Source organism: Hemiscyllium ocellatum, chromosome 7 (genome assembly GCF_020745735.1).
Source record: "Hemiscyllium ocellatum isolate sHemOce1 chromosome 7, sHemOce1.pat.X.cur, whole genome shotgun sequence".
Classification (NCBI taxonomy): Eukaryota; Metazoa; Chordata; class Chondrichthyes; order Orectolobiformes; family Hemiscylliidae; genus Hemiscyllium; species Hemiscyllium ocellatum.
Genome location: NC_083407.1, coordinates 26844547 through 26860052, shown reverse-complemented (window position 1 = coordinate 26860052; position 15506 = coordinate 26844547). Strand labels below are relative to the sequence as shown.

Here is a 15506-nt window from a genome sequence, read left to right as displayed (position 1 = left end):
TTTACTTACCACAGTCAAAACATTGCTCCTGCAGTTTCTTCTTCGACCTCCAGCATGATGAGAGATTGAAATTGACCATCTTTTGACTGCTTGCCCCTGCAGTAAACAATCAGTTACAGTTCTCACCTCACACTTCATTCAGAAGGAAGAATCTACCCAGGATGTCTAGTTGGCATTGACAAATTGGACCGACGGGTCTGTTTCCATGTATTTGACCCTATGACCTCAGATTTCAGTGAGAACTGTCTGGGTTCAGTAACGTCCATCCATGAATGCCAGGATGCCAACTGCCCTGGACATTTTATACCTGCTCTTTTTTTCCTTCCAGAACTATCTATTCATATCGGAAGTCATATGGCACCAGGTTATAAACCAACAGGTTTATTTGAAATTCACAAATGGACTTTGTCCAACCCAGTCCAACAACAGCACCTCCACGCCATATCTATTACTGGCCAAGTGTGTTTCCAAAACGTAATCACTGCAGAGAAAATATTTCTTTTTGCATTAACTGGTATGTGTCTGCAGAGTTATTTAGAAGGATAAACATTTCCAACTGTGTGTTAATCAGCTTTACGTCTTTGCCAACTAAGTCCCTTTTTCACAATAAATCACTGCTTTGGTTATTAAAGATATTTAGAATCATAGAGTCATAGAGATGTACAGCAGGGAAACAGACCCTTCGGCCCAACCCGTCCATGCTGACCAGATATTCCACCCCAATCTAGTCCCACCTGCCAGCACCCATCCCAAATCCCTCCAAACCCTTCCTATTCATATACTCATCCAAATGCCTTTTAAATGTTGCAATTGTACCAGCCTCCACCACTTGCTCTGGCAGCTCATTCCATACACGTACCACCCTCTGCGTGAAAAGGTTGTCTCTTTTATATCTTTCCCCTCTCACCCTAAATCTATGTTCTGGACTGCCCGACCCCACGGAAAACACTTTGTCTATTTATCCTATTCATGCCCCTCATAATTTTGTAAACCTCTGCAAGGTCACCCCTCAACCTCTGACGCTCCAGGGAAAACAGCCCCAGCCTGTTCAGCCTCCCCCTATAGCTCAAATCCTCCAACCCTGGCAACATCCTTGTAAATCTTTTCTGAACCCTTTCAAGTTTCACAACATCTTTCCGATAGGAAGGGGACCAGAATTGCATGCAGTATTCCAACAGTGATCTAACCAATGTCCTGTACAGCTGCAACGTGACCTCCCAACTCCTGTACTCAATACTCTCACTGATAAAGGAAAGCACACCAAACGCCTTCTTCACTATCCTATCTACCAACAACTCCACTTTAAAGGAGCTATGAACCTGCATTCCAAGGTCTCTTTGTTCAGGAACACTCCCTAGGACCTTACCATTAAGTGTGTAAGTCCTGCTAAGATTTGCTTTCCCAAAATGCAGCACCTCGTATTTTTCTGATCTTTTTATTTAAAATCTAATATAGTTAAACTATATAGTTAGGCAATATTGCTGGCTGGGTAAAACATATAAATTTATTACATGACTAATGGGCCTAGAGAGAGTGCACCTCTCCAGCCTTGGTCATAATAATGGAGAAGTTGGCCCTTCATTAAATAGTGACCTGGACAGTAGCAGATTACAGATAAAAATTAGTGAAACTTAAAATCACATGCAAATGCATTATGACTTACCACAACTCCATGGATTGATTGTGAAGGACATGCTGTACTGTTTATGGCCCACTCCTCAGACTGTAGGCACATGGATCGCCAGTCTCTGACCACCCCAAGCAACTGACAGAGTATGCCCAAAGCCAAGCCCAATCCCAAGCCCAACCCATGGACTAATAGCAGGTGATTCCCCTGATTTACTACACCAGCAACCTCATTGAAAGGCTGTCCCCCTTGGCCTGACAGAGGACTAGTCATGTTGAAACATGACCATTTGGTTGATACATATGCAGTGCGTTTGCTGCATACACTGCTGGCACTTGGTACAAGTGTGACACTGACATAACACAGTGCCATATAGCAACAACATCCACCCACTTGACTGACAGTGGGCACTAAAAGAACAAGTGAGGAGCTCTGAGATGCACCCATTAGATGGGTGCCAGTCTCTACTGGCAAAGTATCATAGCAACAACATTACAATGAAAGGTGCCTGTGCACGTCAATGTGCAGAAGTATATTGTGACTAGGTTGGAGATGTTCCATGAAGGTGCAGTTAGGCTGGTACATATATGTTGCCCATGTCTGTGGACAGGAGATGAGGGTGTCGCTGCCCATGGAGTGTGCCCTGTGATGTGACATTGAGCATTAAGGAGAAGCTTGAAGGGGAAGTGATGAGCTGGAGTCACCAGGCATCTGCTCCCACTTCCATAAATTGTCTCCATCTGGCTTCTATCTAGAACATAGAACATGGAAACATACACCACATAACAGGCCCTTAGGCCCATGATGTTGTGTCGAGACTTAATCCTAATATAAAATATAGTAACTTAACCTACTCACCCCTCAACTCACTGCTATCCATGTGCATGTCCAGCAGTCTCTTAAGTGTCCCCAATGACTTCATTTCCACCATGTCATCTGGCAATGAATTCCATGCATTCACAACTCTCTGCATAAAGAAACTACCTCTGACGTCTCCTTTATACCTTCTTCCTAATATCTTCAAACTATGACTTCTCGTACCAGTCAATCCTGCCCTGGGGAAAAGTCTCTGGCTATTGACTCTATCTATTTCTCTCATTGTTTTGTACACCTCGATCAAGCCTCCTCTCTTCCTCCTTCTCTCCAGAGAGAAAAGACTGAGCTTATGCAGCCTTTCTTCATAAGGCAAGCCCTCCAGCCCAGGCAACATTCTGGTAAACCTTCTTTGCACCCTTTCCAACACTTCCACATCTTTCCTTTGGTAGGGCGACCAGAACTGGACACAATATTCCAAGTGTGGTCTCACCAGGGACTTGTAGAGCTGCAGCAAAACCATGTGGCTCTTAAACCCCTGTTAGTGAAAGCCAAAATATCATATGCTTTCTTAACAACCCTATCCACTTGGGTGGCAACTTTGAGGGATCTATGTACTTGCACACCCAGATCCATCTGTTCCTCCACACTGCCAAGAATCCTGTCTTTCATCCTATATTCAGCATTCGAGTTATACCTTCCAAAATGCATCACTTTGCATTTATCCAGGTTGAACTCCATCTGCCATTTCTCAGCCCAGCTCTGAATCCTGTCTGTCACGCTGCAGCCTGCAGTAGCCCTCAATACTATCAATGACACCTCCAACCTTTGTGTCATCTGCAAATTTACTAATCCACCCCTCAAGCTCCTCCTCCAAGTCATTTATAAAAACTACAAAGAGCAGAGGCCCAAGAATAGAGCCCTGTGGGACCCCACTCAACACTGTCCTCCAGGCAGAATATTTTCCATCTACAACCACTCTCTGCCTTCTGTCAGCCAGCCAATTCTGAATCCAGATAGCCAAATCTCTCTGTATCCCATTCTCCCTGACTTTATGAATGAGTCTACCATGGGGAACCCTATCAAATGCCTTGCTGAAATTCATTTACACCACATCCACTGCTCAACTGTTGTCGACCTGCCTTGACACCTCCTCAAACAACTCAATAAGATTTGAGGCATGACCTCCCCCTCTCAAAGGGTAAAAAATGAGGTCTGCAGATGCTGGAGATCACAGTTGAAAATGTGTTGCTGGTTAAAGCACAGCAGGTCAGGCAGCATCCAAGGAATAGGAAATTCGACGTTTCGGCCATAAGCCCTTCATCAGGAATGAGGAGAGGGTGCCAGGCAGGCTAAGATAAAAGGTAGGGAGGAGGGACTTGGGGGAGGGGCGATGGAGATGTGCTAGGTGGAAGGAGGTCAAGGTGAGGGTGATAGGCCGGAGTGGGGTGGGGCGGAGAGGTTAGGAAGAAGATTGCAGGTTAGGAGGGCGGTGCTGAGTTGAGGGAACCGACTGAGACAAGGTGGGGGGAGGGGAAATGAGGAAACTGGAGAAATCTGAGTTCATCCCTTGTGGTTGGAGGGTTCCCAGGCGGAAGATGAGGCGTTCTTCCTCCAACTGTCGTGTTGTTATGTTTTGCCGGTGGAGGAGTCCAAGGACCTGCATGTCCTCGGTGGAGTGGGAGGGAGAGTTAAAGTGTTGAGCCACGGGGTGGTTGGGTTGGTTGGTCCGGGCATCCCTGAGGTGTTCTCTGAAGCGTTCCGCAAGTAAGTGGCCCGTCTCCCCAATGTAGAGGAGCCCACATCGGGTGCAGCGGATGCAATAGATGATGTGTGTGGAGGTACAGGTGAACTTGTGGCGGATATGGAAGGATCCCTTGGGGCCTTGGAGGGAAGTGAGGGAGGAGGTGTGAGCGCAAGTTTTACATTTCCTGCGGTTGCAGGGGAAGGTGCCGGGAGTGGAGGTTGGGTTGGTGGGGGGTGTGGACCTGACGAGGGAGTCACGAAGGGAGTGGTCTTTGCGGAACGCTGATAGGGGAGGGGAGGGAAATATATCCCTGGTGGTGGGGTCCGTTTGGAGGTGGCGGAAATGACGGCGCATGATACGCTGTATACGGAGGTTAGTGGGGTGGTAGGTGAGAACCAGTGGGGTTCTGTCTAGGTGGCGGTTGGAGGAGCGGGGCTCAAGGGCGGAGGAGCGGGAAGTGGAGGAGATGCGGTAGAGGGCATCGTCGATCACGTTTGGGGGGAATCTGCGGTCCTTGAAGAAGGAGGCCGTCTGGGCTGTGCGGTGTTGGAACTGGTCCTCCTGGGAGCAGATGCGGTGGAGACGAAGGAATTGGGAATATGGGATGGAGTTTTTACAGGGGGCAGGGTGGGAGGAGGTGTAGTCCAGATAGCTGTGGGAGTCAGGCGGTTTATAGTAGATGTCTGTGTTGAGTCGGTCGCCTGAGATAGAAGTGGAAAGGTCTAGGAAGGGGAGGGAGGAGTCTGAGACAGTCCAGGTGAATTTGAGGTCGGGATGGAAGGTGTTAGTAAAGTTGATGAACTGTTCAACCTCCTCGTGGGAGCACGAGGCAGCGCCGATACAGTCATCGATGTAGCGGAGGAAAAGGTGGGGGTGGCAACCGCAAGAAATGTAAAGGGCTTATGCCCGAAACGTCGAATTTCCTATTCCTTGGATGCTGCCTGACCTGCTGTGCTTTAACCAGCAACACATTTTCAACTGCCCCTCTCAAAGCCATGCTGACTGCCTTTAATCACACTATGCTTTGCCAAATATGTCATAAATCCTATCCCTTAGAAATCTTTCCAAAATTTGGCTGACCACAGACGTGAGACTGACTGATGTGTAATTGCCAGGGATTTCCCTATTAAAAGTGGAACAACATTCGCCTCCTTCCAATCCTCCGGTACAACTCATGTGGAGAGTGAGGAGGCAATTATCCTCGCCAGTGGCTTAGCAACCTCCTTTCTCACTTCCTGGAGCAGCCTAGGATAAATCTCGTCTGGCCCTGAGGACTTATCAATCTTAATGTTTTCTAATCTGATGAATAGGAACCTGCAAATAAATGAAGCATCATTAGGTAGTCACTGCTTGCTAATGCAAGCAAATGTCTTCAAGTATGTTTCTTGATAATCGCTAGCAAACTTTTTACCTTGCTGTTTAATACTGGTTGGAGAATCCCTCTTGCTATTGAAAATCTTATTTCTTCCAATCTTACCCTAGTTTCCCAATTGACCCACCGATGCCTACGTCATTCAGGGGCTAGGAATATTCAATCTTCTCATTGTCACTTCCTCTATATGGCTGACCCCTCGATTGAATGGTGCTTGGGCATTTTGGGGGCTTTTGAGGGCGAATTCAGCCTTCCACTGCCAACCCCTGCCCTTGCCACTGTGTATTTTGAGGAAATCACAGTGAGGAAATCACTGTGTCCCTGTCAAAGCCTACTCCACACTGTGGTCCAAGGATATTGAACCTCAGTGCAAGACTTGCCAAAACAGTCCCAGTAGGATAGGTGGACTCTATCTAATTAGAGATTGACTTTGAGATCCTTCGAAGAAGTTATCTGATATTGAAAGGATATTTTTTTCTCACAAATAAGTGAATTTGTTTACTTTCCTAGTTGCCAAAACAGTGATGTCATACCTGACACTTGCTGTTGGAGTTAGATAAGAGATTAATAGTGTTAGAGTAACCTCATCTGGTCAAAAATCATTAATAATAATTGTTTTATGTGAACGCACTGTGGCAGATGGAATGCCACAACAAAACAAATAGTGTTAAACAATCATTACCTATGACATCATGCATTTTGGTGGCACAATTACACACAAATAAACAACTTTAAGGTTAATCATTTCAGAAAGGGCAACGCCATGCCAAGCATTTGAACTATTCATTATTACTAGATTTTAAAGTGGGTCTTTCAAAGGTGAAGGAATGCTGCTTGTTTCAATCATTATTAATAGATTCCAAACCAACCTTGATCTGAAATTAAAGCATGTTGTCATTTTAATCTGTGATCTAGATGATTACTTTACCACGACCTTGCCTTCTTATTTAAAAAAAAGTTTAATGTTAAATGTTTTAAAAGTTTAAAATGGTCAATTATTTTTGACACATTCACAGCATTTCTCAGTTGTGCCACCAACCATTCCAGTTCTTAAATTTTATGTTAGGACTTGTTGAGAAGCCTTCTGAGGAGCGTGACTCACATTGATGAGACAATGGATTTACAAAATGTTTATCGCCCTGAGTTTGAAGTTTGTATCTCCCGTTACTATGCAACAAGTGTGCAGTAGATCACAAGACTGATGTTTGCAAAGAATTGTGGATGAAAGGCTTTTAAATCTTGATGGCACAATTATAATCCTGATTAATATATTTTACGTTGCATATGTACTGGTGTCACTCCTATCCCTAGCAACAACACAGAACAGATCTGTTATTGAGAACAGAAATGGAGTTCCTGCATGCTGCCTGATCTAATCTGCCATTACAGTTTCTGCAGATTATTGTTACCTGATGAGACAATACTTACATTAGCTCCTATAACATAACAACTACTTGTGAGTAATTTCGTACTGAAAGATTCATTGACATTTATTACAGTTGCTGGTACCTACATTTATTATAATCATAGGTGCTGCTATATCTGGGCTAGTACTGTGCAATTCAGTTACAGTTAGCACACTTCCCACAGAATGTCATGCTGCAAATGGCCCTAGTAAGATGGAGCGAGAAACCTTTACATCATCAGGTCAAAGGAAATGATACATTGATGACATCATGAACATATCTCTTAAAGACATGTTGCATACGGAGACATAACACTGCCCAAGCTAACCGTTATGCACTGTACCAACACCTACTTAACTGTATCTACAAACATTTTCTATGAAGATTTATTTTTGGAATAGGTGAATTAACACTCTCAAACAAATAACGTTCTGTCCTGCAAGACGTAGGGCTGAGCTGGGCTCCATCTCTCCTCCAAATGTCATTCTACTTCTTGCTGGCAAGTAAATCTTTTGGCCCTTGTCACAAACATGTTCTCACTGACTTTCCTCGTATGTTTCCAATTCCAAATGGATTATTGGCATCTCTGAGCAGCAACAGTCATTATATTGCTTTTGTTAAGATTCTCTCCGTAGCTTTCAGGAGGGAATTTTTTTGAGATCCAACATAACAGTATAATGTACAGATTTAAAGTAGGACATTCAGATTTAAATTGTGATAAAGATTGTATGCAATGCTTTTATAAATAAATCAAGACTTTATTCCATTGTTTGGGTTGTTGTGCACTTGCTGCCTGTTGCTGTGAACATTGATTTTAAAATGGCTCTGTCTTGCATTCATGACCATTTTCAATTTGGTCACAACAACTTGATAATTTGGTATTTGTTATGGTATTTGTTAGAATTTTCAATTAGTTTGTAACATTTATTTTATCCAGTCATTTAAGCAAACAAACTTTCGTAGAAAAATGAGATGTCTGTAGAAGTTAAGAATCCCACAAGTTGCTTCAACAAATGGTGAAAGTAAAGTCCCTTTGTTTTTGCTTCGAATGATTGTTGTTATAGAACGGTCTGAAATGCAGAATAGACATACAATGACCTAAGTCAATTCTACATCTGTAGCTTGTATAAATCTGTCAAAAATAGGCAGGATTTTGTTATTAAAGGAACCTTAGTTCGTCTTTTATAATTGGACATTGTTAACAATGACTGCCAGGAATGAATAACAGCCTTAGATGTTTAGATGATAGGATCTGTCAAACCGATATTCTGTCTGAAGGTTCACACTTACTTAGAATTGACAGTTTTAAGTGATGTATATACACAATTATTTCTGTGTTCAAGTTGCTACGAATCCTATCAATTTTACACTAACCAAATGTCTCTCTCTTTGAATCAGTGACAATTTTTATTCTGCCTGAGAACTTTCCTGTGATGTGCTTTAATGTATTGCCTGACAGTTCCCCATCCAATCACAGCACCAGAAAAACTGGTGGTGGCAAAAGTGACCATGTAGAAGCCCTCCCTTCAGCCAAAACGTGCTGGAGTAAGGCTGGTGGGACCTGCAAACGTCTTGGAAGCTGCCCTGCCCATGGAAGCTGCAGCTCTATCAATCTAACGGTGTCAGAGTTTCAAAGGATGTGTGGGCAGGTTTGCCAGCAGGCCCATATAAAAGGCCTCATAAATCCTTGATCTGGACCCACCTGGAATCCTATGAACATTTCTGCTCCACTTGTCTATAGGAAGATAGGTAGTGGAGGCGGTCCAAAGAAAGTTTTCACTTGGTTGATTCTGGGTATGGAGGGAATTTTTTATGAGGAGGGTTTGAGAAGGTTGGGCAGTCACTCGTAGGAGTTTAAAAGAATGTGAGGAGGCCTTGTAGAAACATTTAGAATTATTAGGCGGCTTGACAGGGTAGATGTGGAGGTTTTTTCCCCTTGTTGGAAAGCCTAGGACCAGAGAGAATAATCTCAGATTAAGGAGTTAGATTTTTTTATAACAGAGATAAGGGTTCGTACATTAGGTTTACCTTACATGAGGATCAATGATCGGCACAACATCGTGGGCTGAAGGGCCTGTTCTGTACTATACTGTTCTATGTTCTGTGAGGACTTTTTCTGTCTCAAAGGGTGGGGATTTTCGCAATTTATAGAAATAAAGGAATGGGATTAGGCTATTCAGCCCCTTGAGCCTGTTCTGCCATTCATTGAGATCATGGCTGATCTGTGGCCTAAAAACAAAAACTTACCTCTCTCAGATTTAAAGTTAGCTACTGATCCAGCACCCACATCTGTTTGAGGAAATTCCAAACTTCTACTACACTTCATGTAAAGAAATGCTTTCTAACATCTCTTCTGAATGGTCTGGGTTCCAGTTATCATACTGTACTCCCTACTTCTGGAATCGAGAATCTCCAACCAGTGGAAAAAAGATTATCTTTATCTACCCTTTTCCTGTTGATATCTTGAAAATTTCAATCAGGTCACCACTTAACCTTCTAAATTCTTGAGGAAACATGCCTAATTTGTATACCTCCCGCTCTAACTGCACCTCTGAAGTCCGGATATTATTCTTGTAAACTTATATTGTACTCTCTCCAATGCCAGTATATCCTTGGTAAGGTGTGGTACCCAAATCTTCTCACAGTATTCCAAGTGAGGTCTAACAAGGGCATTGTGTAACTGCAGCATGATGTCTGCAACTTTGTACTCCCGCCCTCGAGGTAAAAAGGCCAGTGTTCCATTAGCTTTTTTGATTATTTTCTCCATCTGTTCATGACAGTTGAAAAGCCTATGCACCAGATCCCCCAGTTCTCTTTAGACATCTCCTGTATTTTACTTCAAATCTCTAGGAAGTACCTTTTTCAATCCAAAATGGATGACCTCACACTTACCTGTGTTGAAATCCATCTGCCATAGTTTTTCCTATTCACGTCATCAATATCCCTTTGTAATTTTATGCAACTGTCTACACTGTCTACAATGCCACCCAACTTTGTGTCGTTTGCAAATTTAGATGTTTGACTTTTTATGCCATTATCCAAGTCACCAATAAATACTCAGGGAGGCTTTGGGGCTAGGGAGTTGTGAGATTTCCAGAGATGTGGCTGGGAAGGAAGGATGAGGTGGGGTTGGAAGGTGCTATGTCCTCAGGGATGGCTGGAGGGGAGGCATACTGGGATGGTACACATGATGGGAAAAAAGCATCCTCTAATCATAGCAACATTTATCCCTCCTGCTGCTTTAAACACCTTAAGAAAATCATGAAACCCGTTAATACGGCCTAACCATTTCAGTGGAATGACTAAATGTTGATTTCAGGTTCATCAGTCTTTTAAACCACAAATTCAGATTGAAGCTTTCCTTAGAGGGCACAGTGGCTCTGTGGTTAGCACTGCTGCCTCACACCGCCAGGGACCAGGGTTCAATTCCAGCCTCAGGCGACTGTCTGTGTGGAGTTTGCACAATCTCCCTGTGTCTGTGTGGGTTTCCTCCCCCAATCAAAGAATTGGCTATGCTAAGTTACCCATAGTGTTCAGGGATGTGTAGGTTAGGTGTATTAGTCAGGGGTAAATGTAGGATAGGAGGAATGGGTCTGGGTGGGTTACTCTTCAGAGGGTCGGCGTGGACTTGCTGATTTGAAGGGCCTGTTTCCACACTGTAGTGGTTCTAGCATTCTATAAAATCAGATACCAGTCCATGTGTGAGAGGAAAGTATTGACATTGTGGCTTGTGTACCCTTTTCATCATCCTCCTCACAATACTGTCCTGCTGTATTTTGTTCCTTTTGTCGTTTAGAGTAACAATAGTCAAATATTATTGCTGGAGCTTTTTGATCAAATATAAATGTTTGTTTGTTTGCAGCAACACCTTTTCCTGGTGGGTTCAAATGCTTTACGTGTGAAAATGCAGCAGATAATTATGAATGCAACCGCTGGGCACCAGATATCTACTGCCCCAGAGGTATGTCCAGATTGTGGGGAAATGCTATCATCATACACAACAGCTTTGTGCAGCTCAGTAAGTCTCTGCTGCCATACTTATTTCATCAAGATTCACACTCTTGACACCTTACCCATTTCCACACATGCCATGCACATCGACATTTTAACTGGAGTGCGTACAATAAAAGGGTTAAGGTGAGAGAGGGTTTTTCCCTGGCAAGGAGAAAATGGATGGATTTGATGGCATGCAGAGGCAGGTACTAAATCCCTTGGAATGTATGTCAGATCATGACTCCAACACCAGTTCCAATACCAAACAACCCAGATGGCCTCCTTCTTCAAAGACTGCAAATCCCCCCCAGACGTGGTCGACAATGCTCTCCACCGCATCTCCTCCACTTGCCGCTCCTCCGCCCTTGAGCCCTGCCCCACCAACCGACACCAGGACAGAACCCCACTGGTCCTCCCCTAACACCCCACCAACCTCCATATACATCGTATCATCCGTCGTCATTTCCGCCACCTCCAAAAGGACCCCACCACCAGGGATATATTTCCTTCCCCTCCCCTATCAGCATTCTGAAAAGACCACTCCCTCCACGACTCCCTCGTCAGGTCCACATCCCCCACCAACCCAACCTCTACTCCCAGCACCTTCCCCTGCAACCGCAAGAAATGCAAAACGTGCACCCACACCTCCCCCCTTAGTTCCCTCCAAGGCCCCAAGGGATCCTTCCATATCCGCCACAAATTCACCTGCACCTCCACACACCATTTACTGCATCTGCTGCACCCGATGTGGCCTCCTCTATATTGGGGAGACAGGCCTCCTACTTGCGGAATGTTTCAAAGAATACCTGTGGGATACCCGGACCAAACAACCCAACCACCCCGTGGCTCAACACTTCAACTCCCCCTCCCACTCCACCAAGGACATGCAGATCCTTGGACTCCTACATCATCAGACCATAGCAATACGATGGCTGGAGGAAGAGTGCCTCATCTTCCGCTTAGGAACCCTCCAACCACAAGGGATGAACTCAAATTTCTCCAGTTTCCTCATTTCCCTTCCCCCCACCTTGTCTCAGTCCTAACCCTCAAACTCAGCACCACTGTCCTAACCTGCAATCTTCTTCCTGGCCCCTCCGCTCCCACCCCCACTCCGGCCTATCACCCTCACCTTGTCACCCTCACCTTAACCTCCTTCCACCTATCGCATTTCCAACAACCCTCCCCCAAGTCCCTTCTCCCTACCTTTTATCTTAGCCTGCTTGACACACTTTCCTCATTCCTGAAGAAGGGCTCATGCCTGAAATGTCGATTCTCCTGCTCCTTGAATGCTGTATGACCTGCTGCGCTTTTCCAGCAACACATTTTCAGCTCTGATCTTCAGCATCTGCAGTCCTCACTTGCTCCTTCCAACACCATTTAACCTTCCTTCAAGCTTTTATGAGGTGGGATTGAGGAGAGCAAGGAAAGCCCTTTGGATCTATCAGATTTATTGAGAATTAAGAGGCAGTTAAGACCTCCACTTCATTTTGCCCTCACTTCTGCATTATCAGCCTCAGGAACCTGTTTCTTAACCTGTCAGAAATTTGCCAGAGTCACCATAGAAAGAGCATAGTGGGCAGACTTTCTTCAGTGAAACTGACCAGTTGGCAAGGCTTTGGTCACTTTCACTGTGGAACTTCAACAATAGTCAGGTAAGAGGCTGCTGCTTAAAAGACATTGTTTGTCAGAATGTCAGAATTTCCTTGACGTGTCTTTGAAGGCTCTTCACCCATCCTGTTGTTCCTGGCGTTGGAGAGGGCATATGACCATTACATGTGTCCTCGGCCACCTGAATCTATACTTGCTTGTGTGGAGAGAGGGTAACTTCTCTTCCAGTCTTTGGGAGAGCCCCCCCCACTGCAGCCCCTCGGACCCACAGCAGGCACTCCAGGTAAGAAAGAAAGATCTCACAAACTGTCCTCCAAGATCTCCTCTCTATTCCTGTGGTTACCTTACCGCAGCCTCAAAAAATGCACGTACTGGTGAACCTTTGTAACCAACGCCCTTGTTTCCTTTGATATGTAATTATCCCTTTGACAGAATGCACACAGTATGCCACCTGCCTTCCCAAAAGGCTAAGGCATTCTCGGAATAGGATCTTGAAGCCATGGCTACATTAAAGCCAATGGCTAATCAGCTCATTAGCAAGTCAGGTTTTCCATTCGAAAATGGTCCCAATTTTCCAGAGACTAATTTCAGAAGATTCTGTCCACAGATTCCAAATGAGAGATATTGTTGTGGTGTGGACCTTACACAATGTTGTGTGCATAAAATGTTTAGGGAACCTCCTCACGCACATTCAATTACTAAAGCTTTGTTTACAAGCTTGATGTAAGCTGATGCTTGTAGCAGTAACTGTCAGATTCTTCTATTCACTGTGTACAAGCATGCTGACAATGTGCGAGAACACACTCTCGATAGTAGAGATGCATTCACACCTGATGTCACTTAGCAGTCTTGTCTCATCTTTAAGAAGAGGAATGTGACTGTCTAACTGCCTAGGAATGTGGTCATTCCACTACAAGGAAATTAAAAACAGTAATTCATGGCAGTAAATTGCAGCTTAACAGTCCAATCTATGGCATACATTCCAGAACACATTTTAACCTGCTAACACTTTGGGTGTATGTAGCCTGCCATTTAACCCCTTGAACCTGTTCTGCCATCCAATGAGATCATGGTTCAAAGTGCAACCTAGCTCCCGATAAACTGCCTGTGTGTTGTGTCCCTTAATACTTTGGCTAACAAGAATCCAGCAAGCTCGGTTTTAAAAGTAACCATTGATCCAACATCAGTTTCCCTTTGTGAGAGTCTCAAAATTCGATGGTCCTTTGTGAGAAGGGGTGCAGCCCAATTTCACATTGCTTCCCCTGTTCACGTGATATGATAACCAGTTCTCTGGAGTTTAATAATTATCCACACTAAGTCATGCCGCACTGTCCAATGTTTCATTGGGGCTGTCAGATTTTCTCATTTTTTTTGGATGTCCTTGTTTTCTAGAGACACAGTACTGTTACACGAGGCATAAAATGAATGCGAAGGGTGAAAGTTCATCGGTCACAAAGCGATGTGTCCCTCTGAAGGAGTGTTTATCTGTTGGTTGCACACAACCTGATAATGAAGGAAACAAGGTGAATAGATACTTTTCTGCATTCCTATTTGAAGATAATATTCTATAAATACGATGCATTTGCCTCATTTCGTCCCTTTTATTGGGTAAGATTTGACTAAACGCACCCTAATTTGAAGCCCAAATCACATTAATTTGATGTACAAAGCTTGGATTCCTCTCAAACCTTGGGTGGGGGTAAAAAACAAGGAGTGTGCCAATGATCCATTACCAATGGGCATGTGGGAATAGTCCCTCGCTGTCAAATAGAAAGGAATGGAGGGGCTAGTGTGCAATTTCAGTAAAAGGGGAGAGAGTGAGTTCTTTGTGTGGCTGAGATGAGCGCTTCTCCACCTCCAGACCATCATTAAAACCAAACAGTCTTACCTGTCAGCCCCTCTTTTGGGCCACTATTGTTTTGGTGCCGTGTGTGAGGACCTGACAGCAGATCAGTGTTTGAAAAAAAATGATGTAGCAGCAAGGAACAAACAAATGGATTACATCCCCTCTCCTACTGGACTCCCCCTCCCCCAGCTCCCCCTCCTGCATACGCGTGAGAATGGGATATTTAAATTGTGGCTGAAGTACTTTGCCAAATTTTTGACTGAGGTTGGTATGAATTCAAAGGGACCTTGAACAATGACTGTCAGAATCACAGAGGAAGTAAAAGAACAGCAATGTAGGATCAGTTTATGGAAGTTGCCTTCATCCAGAAGTCAGAAGGTAATTTGTTATCTACTGAGATTTCATGAAGTATTACCTAAAGAGCAAGATCTCTTATTTTGCACAAATCCTTCTTCTAAATGGAATAGTGTTCTGCTTATTTAGTTAATGATGTTGGAGGTCAAATACCCTCACCACAATATTCAATAATGTTCAATGTCATCTTTTTCAGGTCTGCACCTCATGCTGTGAAGGGACAATCTGTAACCTCCCATTACCTAGAAACACTTCCCAGGCAGTATTTGCAACACTATCTCCAATAAATCAAACATCTCGACATTCCTTTCACACTGCAATGACTTTAACCTGCGTCAGCCTTCTGTTCCTGCTTGTTGTATAGCTGGTGCTATTTTAATGCACTCATGTACAGCATTGTTTAACATAGTATTTATTTTTGTATGATACATTTATACAGTGAAATGTTCTCTATACTGTAAATAAGGTTTAAAACATCTAAGTTTCTCACGCTAAATATGAATTGAACTGTTTTCTGTTGAAAATATAAGCAATTTTAAGTTTGTGAAAAGATTCTGAAGGAGTGCAGGAATTATGAAAATTTGAAGTCAGTAACTGATATTTATTATTTCTTTGTCACTTATTATATGGGCATTCATATGTCAAGAAATATTCAACACCTGAAATATCTGCTAAGTGTCACAAACATAACATTTGCATTCACTTGTTAAAAAAACAAAGTAAGTGGGAGGAAATCTTGA

General features: G+C 43.8%; 1 protein-coding gene across 1 annotated transcript in view; it reads left to right on the top strand.

Moving 5' to 3' along the window:
- lypd6 (LY6/PLAUR domain containing 6) overlaps positions 1-15249 on the top strand; it is a 229020-nt gene extending 213771 nt beyond the window's left edge. Inside the window, exons 4-6 of the mRNA XM_060827818.1 lie at positions 10828-10926; positions 13959-14089; positions 14963-15249. Of these exons, the coding sequence (XP_060683801.1) occupies positions 10828-10926; positions 13959-14089; positions 14963-15130 (398 nt within the window). The 3' untranslated portion in view covers positions 15131-15249. The remainder of the gene's footprint in view (positions 1-10827; positions 10927-13958; positions 14090-14962) is intronic.
- The last annotated feature ends 257 nt before the right edge of the window (positions 15250-15506 follow it).